This window comes from Epargyreus clarus, unplaced genomic scaffold (assembly GCF_041222505.1).
Source record: "Epargyreus clarus isolate Ecla_fem2 unplaced genomic scaffold, WU_Ecla_fem_2.2 ptg000016l, whole genome shotgun sequence".
NCBI lineage: Eukaryota > Metazoa > Arthropoda > Insecta > Lepidoptera > Hesperiidae > Epargyreus > Epargyreus clarus.
In genome coordinates this window covers 5,201,556-5,222,309 of record NW_027332224.1, presented here as the reverse complement: position 1 = coordinate 5,222,309, position 20,754 = coordinate 5,201,556, and the positions used below count along the sequence as shown (strand labels likewise).

General features: G+C 37.9%; 1 protein-coding gene across 1 annotated transcript in view; it reads right to left on the bottom strand.

The window, feature by feature from the left end:
• The window catches only part of Dgk (diacyl glycerol kinase 1), a 94,594-nt gene that overhangs the window by 40,734 nt on the left and 33,106 nt on the right, over nucleotides 1–20,754 (bottom strand). Inside the window, exons 2-3 of the mRNA XM_073081486.1 lie at nucleotides 10,392–10,479; nucleotides 5,670–5,737 (exon numbers count right to left, since the gene is read on the bottom strand). Of these exons, the coding sequence (XP_072937587.1) occupies nucleotides 5,670–5,737; nucleotides 10,392–10,473 (150 nt within the window). The 5' untranslated portion in view covers nucleotides 10,474–10,479. The remainder of the gene's footprint in view (nucleotides 1–5,669; nucleotides 5,738–10,391; nucleotides 10,480–20,754) is intronic.

The window sequence follows — 20,754 nt, the reverse complement described above, 5'->3', positions numbered from 1 at the left end:
GAACGAGCTGCATGACTCGCGACCCGCGTTGCGAACTGTTCGAGTCGTTAGATCTGGTAGAATTTTGTGAATAAGTTCTATTTTTCGATAGTTCAATTTATTATTTTAGACTATTTTTTTTATGTAAATAGTAATCTATTTTCTATAATAATAATATAAAGAGGAAAACTTTGTTTGTTTGTTTGATTGTAATGAATAGGCTCAAAAACTACTGGACCGATTTAAAAATTCTTTCACCATTCGAAAGCTACATTATCCACGAGTAACACAGGCTATATTTTATATGAAATATACTTAATAAATAGATTTTGAGGCGGTACAAAGTTTGCCGGGTCAGCTAGTTGTAAATATACAGAGTGAATTTTTCAAATGGGCTTTCAGGGCCAAATCCGAATCCATAAGGTGTATCGAAAAACGCTGAATGGAATTACGAGGCCGATTTTGATAAAAAAACATCCGATTTTTAAAATATCTTTTGCCCTAGCCGGGTATCGAACGAGTTCACTTTGAAAAAAAAACACATATTATTCCATTATCGGATAGTGTTATAAGGATCAAATTCTGGAAAGTAATGATATATGAAAAACTACAAGAAAAGCCAATTTTTTAAGAAAATACTTTTTTATATTAAATTCACCCTGTAAGTCTGAATAAATAAATAAATGTATGTAGAATGTTATCTAAAAGGATATTCTTGTCGTCGCTTCGGCGGGAAGATCTCATGTTATCCCTTCGTTACATTTTACGATGTTATTTACCATACGAACGAAGTAAATAGACTCCTCATATTCTTCATATTTACTTATTTTCAGAATAAGAACTCACGGAGCGCATTGCTTACATATTCGCGCGAGATAAATAAAAATAAATTAGATAAATAGATAAGCAAACAAACAAACGCTTTCTACACTCACAGACCCACACTAGGATTCCCTGTATCCTGGGTGCCATGGACACACACATAGACAAATATACAAACACCCAGACCCAGATACAGAAATCTCAATTCATCATTTAGATATATGTCTGGCTGGGGATCGAACCCGGGACTCTCTGCTTTGCTGGACGTCAGATGGGTATGGTGACTTCTACGCCACGCGGGTTGATAAAATTCTTTAAAGATACGCTCTGTGGTTCGACTCCGGCGGTACCACCGCCACACCTATTTCTGCCTCATAACAGCAGTTTTAAGCGCTACTGTGTTCTGGTTTGAAGGGTGTGGTAAGGGATACATACTTTACCGAGGCACTCCAGCTTAGTCTTCAGGCGTAGCGGCGCCTCTGTGACCGACCTTTAATAGGATTCTAATTTTATCGTGGGTCAATTACATTTGTTCTTAGATAGCAGTAGTCACTTATCAGGTGAACGGCATGCTCGTCTGCTACTCCTATATACAGGGTGTCGCTCATCATTACTTCCGAGGATTTGATCCTTAGAACACTATGTATGGAATAATACAAGGTGTGCTTTTTTTCAAACTGAACCCATTCGATTTCCGGCTAGGGAAAAAATACTGATGCAGCTTTATTTTTTATTAAAATTGCATCTTCAGCATTTGTTGCTAATTATTATACATAGTTTCGGATTTGGTCCTGAAGGCCCATTTGAAAAATTCCTGTACCTACTCGTATATAATGAAGAAATAATGAAAACTATGCATGGAATCCTCAATTACCGGAATATACTAAGCAAATTATTTGTGAAGAAAATAATATATTAACACGCTTTTATTAGCTTCAGACGTATGTATGTTGGTATGTTGGTATGTTGGTATGTTAGTATGTAACGGAATCTTTGAACATGATTTTAACCCCCTTCAAAACGTCGGATTAACTCGAAATTTGGCATACTTATTAAGGACCGATGACAATTCAATATTTTAAACATTAATAGTTTTGTACCATTGTCTATTTTATATCGTGATTTTTAGTTTAGAAAATAATAATGTTATTTCCCTATAACTCAAATGTTCTGAAACATATCTATAATGCGCTCTTGTAGAATGATTTTTAGGATTCCGTACTCAAAGGTTAAAACGAAACCCTCTGCGGTCTGTTCGTCTGTCGTTGGGCTTTATCTCTTAAATCGTAATAGATAGACACTTGATTTTTTTACAAACGATGAATAATGGTGGTCGCTATAACGAGAAATACTAAAAATTAATAAATAATTATAGTTCAAAAAACTAAAAAACACGCTTTTATGATAAAATCAACTAAAAAGTAGAAAATAATTTTCAATCTAAGAATCAATTAAGGAACAGTAAATAGTATAATTGTGGAAAAAGTGTGGGGTGCTCCATTTATCAGGTTCGAAAAGCACCCCACACTTTTTCCACAATTATACTATTTACTGTTCCTTAATTGATTCTTAGATTGAAAATTATTTTCTACTTTTTAGTTGATTTTATCATAAAAGCGTGTTTTTTAGTTTTTTGAACTATAATTTTTTATATTATAGGCAGAGATAGCCTAGTGGTTAAGAAACTCGGCCTCTCGATCGAGGGGTCCTAGGTTCAAATACTAGGCACGCACCTCTGATTTTTCAAAGTTATGTGCTTATTAAGATTAATTATCATTTGCTTACGGTGACGGAAAACATCGTGAGGAAACCTGCATACCTGAGAGATTTATAAAAAGAATCTCAAAGGTATGTGAAGTCTACCAATACGCACTTGGCCAGCGCGGTGTACTATGACCTAATCCTTCCCATTCTGAGAGGAGACTCGTGCCCAGCAGTGGGACAGTAATGGGTTGATGATGTAAAAGTGTGAAAGTAATATATTTTAGTTATTTATCATTATTATTTAAGTGACTTTTTCTGTGAGAGTATCTACCATACTCCATTACTGGATATATAAAATCGCGAAACCAAAAATAGAACTTATCTAGAGCAGGTTACTATAAAAATAGTTATCTGAAATCACTCACAAATTACGTCACGAAACGTCACACACCACCCTCCACCCTCAAAGCCACCCTATCACGACCCCATAAAACCGATTTTCCATAAACACTCCATACATTGATTGTCCATTTACAATGACGTCATGGGGGAGCGAGAGGCTATGACGTCATATTTGCTATCCCTTTCGAGTTGGAGCAAATATTTATGAGGAATTAAGGGATTTTAGGAATTTTGTTTTTAGCGCTCATTAATGGGACGTCATGTTTTGGATTTATTTTAAACGAGCTTTTGCCCGCGGCTTCGCTCGCCTTACGTAGTATTACTATTAACTAAGAAGATGTATACAAACTTTTATCCCCTATTTTATCTTCTTGGGGTAGAATTGATCAAAATCCTTTCTTAGCGGATGCCTACGTCATGACATCTCCCTGCATGCCAAATTTCAGCCTGATCCGTCCAGTGGCTTGGGCTGTGCGTTGATAGATCACTGTGTCAGTCAGTCACCTTTGAGTTATATAAATTTAGATGGAAAATTAATGGAGTTTTAAAAGGTAGAATCCATGATTCGTCTCCGGCGGCACCACCGCCACACCTATTTAATTTCTAATAACAGCAGTGTTAAGCGCTGCTGTTTTCTGTACCCTTAATATGAAGACTGTTTTTGTATTTGTTTACGTATTTGCCCATACATTTCCAATCAGCGCCCCTAGCGGGCTGTATCAGAACTGATAGGAAATTTAGGGGAAATACGCAAATACAAAACAACATTTACAAAAACAGTCATTTTTGTAAAAACATAAAACTCATACTAAGGGAACTGGTTTGAAGGGTGTGGTAAGGGAGAGATACTTTTCCGAGTCATTCTGACTTAGTCCTCAAGGGCAGCGGAGTGATGGTGACTGACCTTATGTAGGAAAAGAATGTTATCTGGGGTTGATTACAGATATCCAAGGGCGGCAGTAGCCACTTACCTTCAGGTGGACTACATGCTCGTCTGCTTCTTTAATCTATACGTATAACTAACTTTTAATAATAATAATAATAAGATGCATTCTACACTTACAGACCTATACTAAGATTCCCTGTGTCGTGGGTGCCATGTACACACAATAACCAAACCCAAAAACTTATCTAAATTTATTACTTAGATTTGTCTGGCCGGGGATCGAACCCGGGACCCTCTGCGCGACACTGCGTGACCACGTTACCTCCGTGTCGCTCATCTTGTATTTCTAACAATGTTTCTCAAATTTCAAATTCCATTGAACAAAGCTCACCTCATAAATATTGGAATGAGAAAAGTTATAAACTAAAACAAACAAATGACATGTTTGCATGCATACTTTGCATGGAATTGCATGCATGCAGTCTCAGTAATGTCACGGCCTCTCAATCGGGGAGTACGCTAAGGTACGCTATCCAGGTACGCTATCTAAGGTACGCTATCCAGGCTCTCTGGTTTTTAAAAATTATGTCGCCGTCGACGTCATTGTCAAACCATTATACCCACTTCTTTATAACTAGCTGACCCGGTACACCTTGTACCGCCTCAAAATCTATTTATCAAATATATTTCATATAAAATATAGCCTATGTTACTCGTGGATAATGTAGCTTTCGAATGGTGAGAGAATTTTTAAAATCGGTCCAGTAGTTTTTGAGCCTATTCATTACAACCAAACAAACAAAGTTTTCCTCTTTATAATATTAGTGTAGATATAGGAGTAGCAGACGAGCATGCAGTCTGCCGAGACTGCCGCCCATGGACATCTGTAATCAACCCCAAATAGGATTAGATATTCCTACTTGAGGTCGGCCACAGATGCGCCGCTACCCCTGGAGACTAAGCTGGAATGTCTCGGAAAAGTATGTCTTCCGTACCACACCCTTCAAAACGGAACACAGCAGCGCATACCTCGGCTGTTATTAGGAAGAAATAGGTGTGTCGGTGGTGCCGCCGGAGTCGAATCGCAAAGGGTTCTACCACCTTCATAACCGTTGCTCACTGCTGGGCAACGGTCTCCTCTCAGAATGAGAAGGATTGGGCCATAGTCCAGCGCGCTGGCCAAGTGCGTATTGGTAGACTTCAACTACCTTTGAGATTTTTCTTTATAAATCTCTTAGGTATGCAGGTTTCCTCACGATGTTTACCTTCGCCGTTCAAACAAGTGATCTCTAATAGACAAATAACTTTGATAAATTAAAGGACTGGGATTTGAACCTCGATCGAGGCCGATTTAACTAGGCTATCACTGCACAAACCTTTCAAAGTAGTTGATTAATCTATTCACCCCAGGTGTTATATAACAAAGTTTTGTGACTAAACTAGAACGCAAACTTTAATGCAATGAGCGTATGTGGCGGGGTTGAATTTCAAAATTAAATTCCGGCAGCCATTTGTAAATTAGGTTGGATTCAGCGCTAGTTATTTTCACTCTGTTCGTATTTATGTCTGACTGCTGGGCATGGGTTAGTTTCTAGAGTGTTTTTCTATAATATTGAAGTAACGGATGACTCATGGACGTAATCAACCCCAGATATGATTAGTTATTCCTACCTGAGGTCGGCTACAGATGCACCGCTTACCCCTGAGGTAGTCCTCAGGGGTAAGCTGGAACGCCTCGGAAAAAAATGTCTCTTACCACACTTCAAACCAGACCAGCAGCGCTTAATACTGCTGTTATAACAGAAATAGGTGTGGCGGTGCTGCCGCCGGAGTCGAACCAAGGGTTCTACCATCAGTGACCAAAAAGGCTACTTACCCCATCAGGACTCTGTTTCTTGGTCTCGCAAAACTCATTGAGAACTTCTTGAAGCTTCTTCGTGGAATCTGAAAACAAATTAATCATTTTACTGCAAACATATTTTATTTATTACATATATTTTTTTATTTTTTTTTGAAGAAGCTAACGAGCATGCAAACTACCTTTTTATATATATATGTAACCTAACCATAAGGCAGACGGGCTACCTGATGGAAAGCAGTCACCGTCGCCTATGGACATTTGCTACACCAGAGGAGTCGCCAATGCATCGCCGGCTTTGAAGGAGAGCTCTTTTTACAATCCTCTTGAAGAGCCACATGTCATAGTCCTGAGGGAAGTCCTCAGAAAGTTCATTCCACATTTTGCACGTACGCGGCAAAAATGTACGTTCGAACTGAACCGTGGAGGACCGCCACGGGTCCAGTTGATGTAGATGGAACTTCATGCTTCGGCGAGTGGTGCGATTAAGGAAAGATGACGTAGGCACCAGATCAAATAGTTCCTCAGAACACTCACCATTGCACTTGATGGTAAGTGACCACTGCACATGAATCAACCCCCCGATAAGAATAGTTTCCAATTAGGAAAAATACTTGATTTAATATTGGAAAACGGCCAAAATCTTCGAGCATTGCCTTATTCTACTGAGTTCACGAAAATATGTCCGAAGTACTTCGTAGACAAGTACCAGTTTAGACAAGTGACAGTTTAGTGGTTGAAACTCTGCCTATCAATCCAAGGTTTGAATCCCAGACTTACCTTTTTAGGGTTCCATACCCAAAGGGTAAAAACGGAACCCTATTACTAAGATTCGCTGTCTGTCCGTCTGTCACAGGGCTATATTTCCGGAACCGTAATAGATAGACACATGAAATTTCTACTACTACAGTTATAGTTTAGTATTGTAGTATTATAATAAATACAAATAAGAACCATAAAACATATTTTAATATAATTATTTTAATTGATTATACGTTGTTTAAGTATCATTCATCATCACCCCAACGTCATCTATTGTTGTGTCATATAATCAATTATTGTTGAAAATAATAAAATAATGAACATAAGTGGTACGGAATCCTCCATGTGCGAGATTGACTCGTACTTATACGAATCGTTAGATTGACTCGTACTCGTACGAATTGAGCCACGACGCAGTTTACCTGCACGTGGCACATGCTGAGTTTGTCCCTTTTCGTGGTCGTTGCAACACATATTATTGTAATAATTGATTGTACGTTTTATTGTCCTTTTGTTGTTGTTTTATTTATTTATTTTTTTTCTTTTGTTTTATGTTATTTTTATTTTTTTTTGTCTCTCTACATTATTTCATTTGTGTTGCAATTATCCGAATAAATGTTTCTTTCTTTCTTTCAATTATTATAATAGTAAAGAAGTCCACCTGATAGTAAGTGGCTACTGGACATGGACATCTGTTATCAACCCCAGATAAGATAAGATTACTACCCGAGGTCGGCCAAAGTCGCTTTGCTACCCCTGAGGGTTAAGTTGGAACGCCTCAGATCTTTAAATCCTTAAGTATGTCTTCCTTACTCCCTTCAAACCAGAACACAGTAGCGCTTGACACTGCTGTTATTAGGCAGAAATAAGTGTGGCGGTGGTGCAGCCAGTCGAACCACAAAGGGTTCTTCCACCTTGTAGATATCCCGGGTAACCCCGCCCTTCCTCAAATCTGGCCCTACTGTAGTAGATCGGATGATTACAAGGACGCCGCCTTTCAAGGGTCCAGAAATATGTTCAAGGATTTATAAGGGCTAATGTATGAATCCATTAAATATCTCATACGTCACCGCTATATTTAGCTGATCGTGGGCGGAAACTGCCCTAAGAATCGAACTTTAGCATTATCTGCTTCAAATAAGGGCGTCTCCTATAACAGCGGATTTATCTATACTAATATTATAAAGAGGAAACTTTGTTTGTTTGATTGTAATGAATAGGCTCAAAAACTACTGGGCCGATTTTAAAAATTCTTTCACCATTCGAAAGCTACATTATCAACGAGTAACATAGGCTATATTTTATATGAAATATATTTGATAAATAGATTTTGAGGCGGTACAAAGTTTGCCGGGTCAGCTAGTGCAAAATAATATTGAAGTGTAATTTAACTGCTATGTTATTTTTAATTGCTATTTTGTAAAGTAATATGCTATTTTCGCGATTTATATATCTGCTATTTTCTTTATATCTATTGAAGGTGGTAGAACCCTTTGTAGTTTGACTCCGGCGGGCCCACCACACCTATTTCTGCCTTATAACAGCAGTGTTCAGCCCTGTGTTCCGGTTTGAAGGGTGTGGTAAGGGAGACATACTTTTCCGTGTTCCAGCTTAGTCCTCAGGGGTAGCGGCGCATCTGTGGCCGACTTCAGGTAGGAATATCTAATCCTATCTAGGGTTGATTACAGATGTCCATGGGTAACAGTAGCCACTTACCATCAGTTAGATTACATGCTCGTCTGCTACTCCTATATTACCTATTTTATAAAAAAGATAACATGGAAATCGCGGACGCACAATTGTTTTTTTGTTGTTTATACCTACTTATAAAGATCAATAGTTTCGAAAACAAATTGTTGTCTTAACAAACTTTATCCATTACGGATTATTTGGATCACGTCATAGCTATATTTAGGTGGTAGTGGGCGGGTTTCCTTAAAGGAACTTTCTTACTTAAGATTTCCTAAGATTTTCCTCAGATTTTCTGATTTTAAGAAAGGTGTTGTCTACACACTTGCTTAGGATATAGAGCCCTGTGACAGACGGACAGACGGACTGACGGGCAGACAGACTGACGGACAGACAGAGGAGTCTTAGTAATAGGGTTCTGTTTTCACCCTTTGGGTACGGAACCCTAAAAACGAAGAAAAATAGCGGTTTCTTCAACTTATTATATCTTTAGTACCTTTTTTTTTTTCTTTTCGAGGGGGAAACCTTCAAAAGGTACCCGACGACGTGGGAGCGACGTCGGGTTATGTGGGATTTTTACCGCACTAAAACCCCCCCGCTGGCCGTCCTCGGCGCTTGTTGGAGAACTCCGGGATCTCCAACGGAACACAACCGGAGTCCTCCAAGCGCGATGCCCGGATCGGGCTCTGCCCTAGGGGAGCGTTCGCTCCTCCCACAACATCTGGTGATTACGACGGTATGCGACCACACATACTACCGTCCTTCCCGGGGTAGCATACTGGACGGTTCGAGCTCCCACTCTTGCCGCCCGCAACCCCGGAAGCCCCTTTTAGTCGCCTCTTACGACAGGCAGGGGATACCGTAGCCCTATTCTGGTCCCGGAACTACAGGGACAATATCTTCAGTACCTACTTGTTTTAACAGCGACCACTGTTCTACATCCTCTGTAAAAATTTTAAGTGTCAATCTATTTTTTTCTTTCTATTTAATAAGTATTTTTACACAAAAAAAAGATAACAATACAGAGGAGATAGAAATGAAGTACAAAGGTTCCAGTCTATTACGGTTCCAGAGAGCCCTGTGACAGACGGACAGATAGCTGAGTTTTAGTAATAGGGTACCGTTCTTGCCCTTTGAGTACGGAACCCCGAAAATACTAAAAATAAAAAAGGTTGAAAATAAATGGGGATCGAAGACAAGATACCGCTATTGTTTAGCGTTATCGGTAGCGATTTTGCCCGTTGAGTACGGAACCCTAAAGACTATCCCTACCTACCCACGTTTTCAGTGTAATAAAGCTAAGTAATTAACCAAATATTGGTCAACGTTACATAGCTTTATATTGGCGCAAATATTTGCGAACCAATCGAGTCCTGAAATGGATACTTGTGGAAACATTGGGTCATTTGTGACCACTTATTTATCGGGGATGTCGATTCGTCAAAAATAAAATATTAAATGAATCAGTGTAATGCACGATTTTTTATAATATAGGATTAGCAGTTGAGCGAATCAACCTTTTTTTATAAAATAGGAGACGAGCATGCAGTCCACCTGATGGTAATGACTAGCGTATGGACATATGTAATTAATCCCAGGTAAGGTCAGATTCTTACCTGAGAAATGACAGTTTTTTTTATAATAATATGAGAGTAGCAGACGAGCATGCAGTCCACCTGATGGTAGTCGCTAGTGTCGCCCATGGACATATGCCATCAACCCCAGATAAGATTAGAGACCTAAGGTCGGTCGGATAGATGCGCCGCTACCCCTCAGGACTAAGCTCGAACGCCTCGTAAATTATGTCTCCCTTGCCACGCCCTTCAACCATAACACAACGCTTAACACTGCTGTTATTAGGCAGAAATACGTGTGCCGGTGGCGCCGGAGTCGAACTACAAAATCTACCACCTTTTTTTTATTAATATAGGAGTAGCAGACGAGCTTGCAGTCCACCTGATGGTAAGTGGCTACTGCTGCCCAACAAGCTATGAAATGTGCACTAAGCGGAAAAAAAAGGTCACACTTTTGGGGGTCTCCATTCAACTTTCCGCCACGGGCCTCCGACGATATTAGTCCACCACTGGATAACACTCTAAACCTATCTGGAGTTGACAACAGAAGTCCATAAAACTGCTTTACCATCATTATTGGTTGGTGGAGCATTTTCTACGTCTGTATTATTAAACCTAGTTAGTAGGTCAATAGAAGGGTCTGGACCGTCGTCCCAAAATAAAACGGGTTTAAGCCATAGTCAACGGTGGCCAAGGATTGGTAGAAGGTACTTACACGAGGCCAACTCCTGCAACTGCTGAAATTCTGCCGGCGACAGCTTGTCCCATTGGAACCCGCTGCCCGCCGTGTTGGGCATGACCTCCTGCAAAAAGAAACAGTCTTAAAATCTTAAAATAAAACAGAAATAACCAATCTCTATCTTCCAAAGTTCGTTTATGGAACTACGAAGACACCACCAAAATAAACGATCTTAATACTACTTTAAAGGTCTCCTTTGTAGAACTCTGGAGGCACCACCTTCCTCATAGTAGCAGTGTTGTGTTACTGTATACCAGTTTGAAGGGAGATAAGAGAGACACGAGGCGTTCCAACTAGACCTCAGGGGTAATGACGCTTTAGCCAATCTCAGGTTGATCTATAATTGTTTCATAATATATTGGCAGACGATCATGCAGTCCACCTGATGGTAAATAGCTAATGGACATCTATAATCAACCCCAGATAAGATTACATTCCTACCTGAGGCAGGGTACAGATGCGCCGCTACCCCTGAAGAGCTAAGCTGGAATGCCTAGTAAAGTACGTCTCCCTTGCCACACCCTTGAACCAGAACACAACAACGTTTAACACTGCTGTCATTACATAGAAATAGGTGTGGCGGTGGCGCCGGAGTCAAACTACAAAATTTACCACCTTTTTTTTAATTAAAATATCAGTCCACCTGATGGTAAGTGGCTACTGCCGCCCATGGACATCTGTAATCAACCCCAGATATATTCCTACCTTAGGTCGGCCACAGATGCGCCACTACCCCTGAAGAGTAAGCTGGAACGCCTCGGATAAGTATGTCTCCCTTACCACTTTACCCTTCAAAACGGAACACAGCAGCGCCCAACAATGCTGCTATTAGGCAGAAATAGGTGTGGCGGTGGTGCCGCCGGAGTCGTAAATGGTACATTTATTTTCACGATTCATTAGTTATTAGATTTAGTGGTTAGATTAGCAAAATGCAAACTGTATGTCTGTAGTACATAAATTATTAAAGATCAAAGCGATCCGTTGATCCCCGAATGAGTTACGAATGTTAATAAATCGATAGAAATTATCGATTGGTATTACATTCATGTAAGATTTGATTAAGCAAATAAATAGACTCCCAATCCTGTTTAGACATTAATCTATACTAATATTATAAAGAGGAAAACTTTGTTTGTTTGTTTGGTTGTAATGAATAGGCTCGAAAACTACTGGACCGATTTTAAAAATTCTTATCCACGAGAAACATAGGCTATATTTTATATGAAATATATTTGATAAATAGATTTTGAGGCGGTACAAAGTTTGCCGGGTCAGCTAGTGTAATATAAAGTTGGATGACGAATGGACGGACAGACTGACAGATGAATGGCTGAATTATAGGATGGATAGATGGACAATCAAATAGTTGGACGGATGTAGGAACAGATGCAGGGATATAGGAGGGACGGACAGAGTATGTGTTTTCTTCAAAATTTGGCTTTTCCTTTAGTTTGTGATATAATATTGCTTCCCAGAATTTGATCCTTATAAGCGACATTATCCGATGACGGTATAATACAGGTTGTGTTTTTTAAGCTATTGCATAGTTTTAACACGCTTTTATTAGCTTGGGTTGTATGTATGTATGTACGTAACAGAGTAACGGAATCGTTGAACCCGATTTCTATCCACTTTGAACGTTCAGTTTAATTCAAAATTTTGAAAAATTATCATAAACCGATGACAATACACGATTTTAATAATTTTGTGCCATTGTCCTTATCAACATCCTCAGGATTAACGATTTTCGAGGCGAGATTGTTCGAGCGCCTTAGAGAAAGTTCACACAAAGTTACTAGATTGATTTTTAGTTTTGAAAAATAATAATGTTATTTCCATATAACTCAAATGTACTGACTGAAACATATCTATAATGCTATCTTGTAGAATGATTTTCAGGATTCCGTACTCAAAGGGTAAAACGAAACCCTCCGCTGTCTGTTCGTGAGTCACAGGGCTTTATCTCTTAAACCTTAATAGATAGAAATTTGTTATTTTTTACAGACGATGCATACTGATGGTCGCTATAACAACAAATACTAAAAATTAATAAAATATATATATAGTTCAAAAAACAAAAATACACGCTGTTATGATAAAATTAACTAAAAAGTAGAAAATAATATTCAATCTAGGAATCAATTAAGGAACAGTTAATGGTATAATTGTGGAGAAAGCGTGTTTTTTAGTTTTTTGATCTATATTTTATGAGAACTCGTTTGATTCCAGGCTTGGTAAAAAGATATTTGAAAAACCGAATGATGCTGTTTTAGTTTTTATCAAAATCGGCCTCGTGACTCCCTTCATTTTTTGTTAATCCTTATAGATTTGGATTTGGCCCTGAAGGTCATTTTAAAATAATCAGCCTGTATAGAGACGGGTAGACGAACAGCCTACCTTCCATTATAAACATTATTCACTTGTTACCTCATTTCTTTAACACATAGAGCGTATATGCAGTCTATAAATTAACATTTACTTCTCCTAAATTTAATTTATAGCATTTAAATTACTAAACATCAAAGCGCTGATCCGTTGATCCTCGAGTGAGTTACTATATCGATAGAAATGATCGATTCATCATAACATTCATGTAAGCTTGGATTAAACAAATAAATAAACTCCTAATCTTGTATAGACATTGGCACAGATATAAAATTGGATGACGGATGGACGGACTGACAGATTAATGGATTAATGGGCAGATAGACAGACGTTTGGATGTATCGAAGAATGGATAGATGGACGATTAGATAGTTGGACGGATGTATGAATAGACGCAGGGATAAGAGAGACGGACAGAGTGACTGACATACAGAAACGGATTAACGGACAGATGGAGAGACGTATGGACAGAGGCAACGAATTTACTTACAGACAGACAATCTAACGGACGGTCGTGCGAACAGACGGCCCGACGAACAGACAGTCAAAAAGAAGGGTCAACGAATGATTGGACGAAAGGCCAGATGAAGGTGTGGAAGACAAACAATTAAACAGAGGTAAAAGAACAGACGGACTGAAGAATGGACGAACAAATAGACGGGTGGACGAAAAGAGAGACAAACTAACGGGTGACGAATTACAGAATGACGACGAATAATGAGACGCAGGGATAAAACGACGGATGGACAGACAGACTGACGGACAAAAGGACGAACAAGCGAATAGACAGAAAGACTAGGCCATAGTCCACCGCGCTGGCCAAGTGCGAATTGGCAGACTTCACATACCTTTGAAAACGTTCTTTTAAGATTTCTCAAGTATAGGTTTCCTAAAGATGTTTTCCTTCACCGTTTAAGCAAGTGATAATTAATTTCTAATTTTGAAAAGTCAGGGACGCCTGCCTGGGATTTGAACCTCGGACCCCTCGATCAAAAGGCCGAGTTTCCTAACTAGGTCATCACTAATTTTATCATGGACTAGCTGACCCGGCAAACTTTGTACCGCCTTAAAATCTATTTATCAAATATATTTCATATAAAATATAGCCTATGTTACTCGTGGATAATGTAGCTTTCGAATGGGGAAAGATTTTTTTAAATCGACCCAGTAGTTTGGTTTAGTTTTTGCGCCTATTCATTACATCCAAACAAACAAACAAAGGTTTCCTCTTTATAATATTAGTGTAGATATTCATACGGAATACTCTTTATCCATCTCCCAACTCCATGTAATTGGATCCAAACTGAATCTCTCACTACTCAATCACAAACTTCAATGTTTGTTAGATATAACATTACACAATCGTCAATATTTCAGGCAGAATAAATACGTTTAACACTGAACTATCACTCAATTCTATTTCTGCGTAGGGATGGCGATTCTTTTCAAAAAATTATCGATTCGAATTCGAATAGAAGTGCAATGAATCGATTCCCAAAAAAATCGAGGCGCAAAGAATCGATTCTCCGAAAATCGATTTTCGATATTTTCAGCTAAAAAGGGCGAAGATAGCGAAAAAAGTAATCAGAACAAAAAAAGCACTGAAATACGTATCCGTCAGCAAAAAAATGTCTATAATAAATTCGACAAACTTCGAAAGATCGATATTCTATAGTAGGGGAACCCACGATGCTAAATGTGTAGGATCTCGAGCGTCATTGGGACCTATACGATTGTGTAGATTAGACGTTAAAATGAAAAATAGGTTATATGATATTTTTCGATTTAGCCTGGGTGTTTTCTTATTCTGACGATTTGAAAAACAAATAGTATGAGAATGTATGAAGAATGTATTTTTCCTAAAAAAATGCATTTTTGCTTGATACATCATTATTTTCCAGGGATTCATGCTAATAAGTGACACTATGAGATAGCATAATAATACAGGGTGTTTTTTTTTTCAAAATGACTATTTTTTTCACTACTTCGACGTGTGGTAATCGGCAGATTATGATGTTTCTAGCATTATTTCCTTTATATTAAAATTATAGTTCAAAAAACTAAAAAACACGCTTTTATGATAAAATCAACTAAAAAGTAGAAAATAATTTTCAATCTAAGAATCAATTAAGGAACAGTAAATAGTATAATTGTGGAAAAAGTGTGGGGTGCTCCATTTATCAGGTTCGAAAAGCACCCCACACTTTTTCCACAATTATACTATTTACTGTTCCTTAATTGATTCTTAGATTGAAAATTATTTTCTACTTTTTAGTTGATTTTATCATAAAAGCGTGTTTTTTAGTTTTTTGAACTATAATTATTTATTAATTTTTAGTATTTCTCGTTATAGCGACCACCATTATTCATCGTTTGTAAAAAAATACAGTGTCTATCTATTACGATTTAAGAGATAAAACCCAACGACAGACGAACAGACCGCAGAGGGTTTCGTTTTAACCTTTGAGTACGGAATCCTAAAAATCATTCTACAAGAGCGCATTATAGATATGTTTCAGAACATTTGAGTAATAGGGAAATAACATTATTATTTTCTAAACTAAAAATCACGATATAAAAGTTACGCCTATTGAAACTAAATAGCAATAATTATTTGCAATCTAAAGTTGCGAGGAACTTTGCTGAAGGTGTTTGAAAAATCTCGCCTCGAAAATCGTTAATCCAGAGGATGTTGATAAGGACAATGGTACAAAACTATTAATGTTTAAAATATTGAATTGTCATCGGTCCTTAATAAGTATGCCAAATTTCGAGTTAATCCGACGTTTTGAAGGGGGTTAAAATCATGTTCAAAGGTTCCGTTACATACTAACATACCAACATACCAACATACATACGTCTGAAGCTAATAAAAGCGTGTTAAAAAGAAAATTGACCGCGCTCGAGCACGTCCAGTGATCGATTTTTTTGACTGTGCAAACCCCCCGACATTTACGGTTTAGGATACTCTACAGGGTGTAAGGTATCTCCCATATCTTAGTCTGATGCGCTCGAGATACTCCCGACATCCCCTCTTGGTCTCCCCAACTACTAAGATGAAAGATCGATTCACTAAATCCATTACTGGATTTTGGCCTAAAAGATCGATTCTTCGATTAATCGATCTCAGATCGCCATTCCTATTTCTGCCTATAATCCTAACTCATAAATGCGAATGTAACTGTGTTTGTTTCCTTAAAGTATGTCTCCTTTACCACAAACCAGAAAACAGCAGCGCTTAACACTGCTGTTTGACAGAAATAGGTGCCGCGGTGGTAGGTATCTCCAAAGTCGAACCTAACATTCTTATACTAAAATAATTACGATCTAAAGAAAATCTTCAAACATATCGCATTTCAAATTCTCACTATACTAGTCTTAATTACAAAGCAAATTCCCAGTCCGGAATTCTTTTCAATATTTTCCAATCGGCCCCATTGCCTTATTTCTTGGGCCACGCACGAGGAATTTCATATTCCCAGCGCTATAAAAGGAGATTGCTTGGATAAATTCCTTCAAATTCCTGCTACTATTCTACGGGCTTTATCTAAGGGTGGGAACAGATTAACGGTTTCCTCGTAAGGGTGAAGATAGATTAACTACTACTTTGTTTATGGACTGTTACGAGGGTATTTTCTTTGAGAGGGGTTTTGCAAATCTTTTCGTGTGATAGAAATAATTGGCTGGATGTAATAAACAAGCGAACTACCATATATTTTTGTATCATATAGGAGTAGCAGACAAGCATGTAGTTCACCTGATCTTAAGAGGCTACTGCCGCCCGTGAATTGTAATTAACCACAGATAGGATTAGAGGTCGGCCACAGATGTACCGCTACCCCCAAGGACTAGGCTAGAACGCCCCGGAAAAGTATGTCTCTCTTTCTTCAATCCAGAACAAAGCAGCACTTAACAATGCTGTTATTAGACAGAAATAGGAGTAGCGGTGGTACCGCCGGAGTCGAACCACAAAGGGTTCTATCACCTGTCTTTATATATACATATATATATATATGTATATATTTCTTATGTGCGTGTGTATGTCACTGAACTCCTAAAGGACTGGACTGATTTTGATGAAATTTGTTGTGTGTTCAAGGGGACTTGAGAATGGTTTAGATTCACAATTTAGTCCGTGGGAAAAGGTTTTTTTAATTAATTGTTAATTTGTAAGTAGTTACAGAATTGGAAACTATGTATTTGATCAAGTGATGTTCTTTAGCAAAGTTGTTGTCCAAGAGCCCACGAGGGTTTGGGAGTTGGTAAGACCAATTTTCAACAGATGGTACCATTGTCATTCCAATGCAGGTACAAATTTTTCCGTTTTATGTATGTCATATTATTTCTTTAAAATGCGGGCGAAGCCGCGGGCACCACTAGTAATATATAAAAAAAATCTCGTGTCACAATGTTAGCTACCGTACTCCTCCGAAATGGCTTTACCGATTTTCACCAAATTTTATATGCATATTCAGTAGGTCTGAGAATCGGCTACTATCTATTTTTCATACCCCTAAGTGATAAGGGTTGTTCACCCTTAACATTTTTTTATTTATATGGCAACTCAACGTTTGCCGGGTCAGCTAGTCTATAATATACGATGCTACTCCTATATTAAAACGGTTTAGCATTTGAACCACGGATCTCCAAACAGAGAAGAATTCCATACATAGTCTCACTTATCTTTATGTAAGTAAAATGCAATTTCCCGAGATTATCTTTAAAAGCATCAGTGGCGCTGGAGATAATCTTGATTTTGAAGGTGGTAGAACCCTTTGTGGTTCGACCACCTTCAAAATCCAGCAGTGTTCGGCGCTACTGTGTTCCGTTTTGAAGGGTGTGGTAAGGGAGACAGACTTTTCCGAGGCGTTCCAGCTTAGTCCTCAGGGGTAGCGGCGCATCTGTGGCCGACCTCAGGTAGGAATATCTAATCCTATCTGGGGTTGATTACAGATGTCCATGGGCGGCAGTAGCCACTTACCATTAGGTGGACAGCATGCTCGTCTGCTACTTCTATATTATGAAAAAAAAACAGAGGCTTTAGCATATGAACCACAGATCTCCAAAAGCAGAATTCCATACATATCTTTATGTAAGTAAAATGCAATTTCCTCGGATTTTCTTTAAAAGCATCAGTAGCGCTGGAGATAATCTATAGAATTTACGGTTATTTTAGCATTAAATCTAGTTAGAAGGGAATTGCACGACTCATGATGCGAAGCATCAGAGAGTGCTTTACGATCGAAATATTTTTTTCGCTTCATTTTGGCGGCTATTTTTATTATTATAGCCTTGATAGTTCACGGAATCAAGATATTTTGCATACTATTGTCGAGATAATTTAATGGAGATTAATTCCATACTTTTTAAAAATTGATTTACTGCAATAGAATTGGAAAAAAACACCAAAATAGGTCAAAAAATTTTCCTGTCCGTCATGTGTGAAACCTGAAAACACTGTAACTTGTGAAAAAATCCATCATTTGAGTTAAATTTTTTTTTTAAATTCTAATTGACGATTGTAGGTCACTGAATGCGAATGATTAATTAATTCAGTGTCGTTTAATTGCAATTAATAAAAAACGAAAACTACAAGACTGTATATCTATAGATATTATGTACATTTATTCCACCAGGGGCGCTTGTGCAGTACCTTCTTCCTACTACAGCTGTTTTTTCGGCAATTAATTTTGGACGACTTAAGTTTTTTTTTTTTTTTATATTTCATAATTAAATGAGCATTATGAGTCGTGCACTTTTGGATTTTCCAAACTTTTTATTTACTGCAATAGAATTGGAAAAAAACACCAAAATAGGTCAAAAAAATTTCCTGTCCGTCATGTGTGAAACCTGAAAACACTGTAACTTGTGAAAAAATCCATCATTTGAGTTAATTTTTTTTTTTTAAATTCTAATCGACGATTGTAGGTCACTGAATGCGAATGATTAATTAATTCAGTGTCGTTTAATTGCAATTAATAAAAAACGAAAACTATAAGACTGTATATCTATAGATATTATGTACATTTATTCCACCAGGAGCGCTTGTGCAGTACCTTCTTCCTACTACAGCTGTTTTTTCGGCAATTAATTTTGAACGACTTAAGTTTTTTTTTTTTTTTAATATTTCATAATTAAATGAGCATTATGAGTCGTGCACTTTTGGATTTTCCAAACTTTTTAATAAATGTTATGAGATAATTGATACCTTTAATGGTTCGACTTTGGATGCACCACCGCTACACCTATTTCTGCCTAATAACAGCAGTGTAGCGCTGCTGTGTTCTTGTTTAAAGGGAGACAAATTTCACGAGGTATTCCAGCTTAGTCCTCAGAAGGAGTAAGCTGTAGGTATCTAATCTTATTGGGGTTTGATGGCAGTTTTATATGAGCGGCAGTCATCCATCCATCCAAAAAAAAAATTTAACAAAAAATACAACCGACTTCTATGTCACTACAAAGTAAAAAATAATTGAAATAAATGTTGGTTTAGTACATATTTCTGAAGTCGGCGCTCATATTAGACACGCTTTTTACATCGTTATCCAACGAAATATATAGAGCGCCGACTTCAGAAATATGTACTAAACCAACATTTATTTCAATTATTTTTTACTTTGTAGTGACATAGAAGTCGGTTGTATTTTTTGTTAAAAATTTTTTTTTGAACCCCTTGATCAAGAGGCCTAGTTTCCTAACCACTAAGCTATCACTGCTGATTGGCAAGAAATACTTAAAATTTAATATCAAGACATAAAGAATTTAAATATCACTAGCTCTAAGAAAAAGAGACTTTTCTTACATTTGTCTGTATATCAGTGAATAAGTAAACAATATTAGGTTCACTGAAGCAAGCAAGGAATTCAGGTCAAAACAACAGAATTGAACGACGGTTGGGGGTGGAATCTTTTATTGCTAAAGATTGGTTTAACGAAGATAGTATTGACGGCTGTAGCAAATATTTGTTTCCTTGATTCAATTTAAAGAAATTTAATATTAACTATTTTTATAAAAATCAGTGTTTTAAACCTTACATGAAGGCCTACTTTATACCTTCAGGCACTTAACCAATAGGCTAGTTGAAGGTACTATTTGAACCCTTTATGGTTCAACTCCGGCGGCAGCACCACCACACCTATTTCTGCCTAATAACAGCAGTGTTAAGCGTTGCTGTGTTCTGGTTTGAAGGGTGTTGTAAGAGAGACATACTGTTTCCTGACGTTCCAGCTTAGTTCTCGGCGGCACTACTGTGGCCCTCCTCAGGCCGATATCTAATCTTATCTGGGTTTGATTACAAGTGTCCATGGGCGGCAGTAGCCACTTACCAGCAGATGGAATGCATGCTTGTCTGGTACTCCTATACTTTTCTGAGGCGTTCCACCTTAGTCCTTAGGGTCCGGTTCATCTCTGGCCGACCACAGGTAGGAAAATCTAATCCTATCTGGGTTTGATTACAGACGTACAAGGGCGGCAGTAGCCACTTACCATCAGGTTGACTGCATGCTCGTCTGCCAGTCTTATATTATAAAAAAAAATCAGTCTCATGACGCGTTTTACCGGAAAGTCTAATAAGTATCTTGAGTAATCAAAGTATCTTATAACATTTATCAAACTCCGTAATAACACAATGTGAAGCTCAAACAACCGTAAAATCAATAGATTATAGCCGCTTCAACGATACTGATATTCACGGTGAAGGAAAACATCGTGAGGAACTCTGCATATCTGAGAGATTTATAAAAAAACTAGCTGACCCGCCAAACGTTGTGTTGCCACATAAATAAAAAAAATGTTGAGGATGAACAACCCTTATCACTTACGGGTTTGAAAAATAGATAGAATATTTGAAACTACGATGGTAGCGAAGTCCGTCGAATCCAAAGTGAAACATTCCAAAATCAACTACTCACGAATTATAAATTAATTAAAACACCTTTTCACACGGACTAAATTA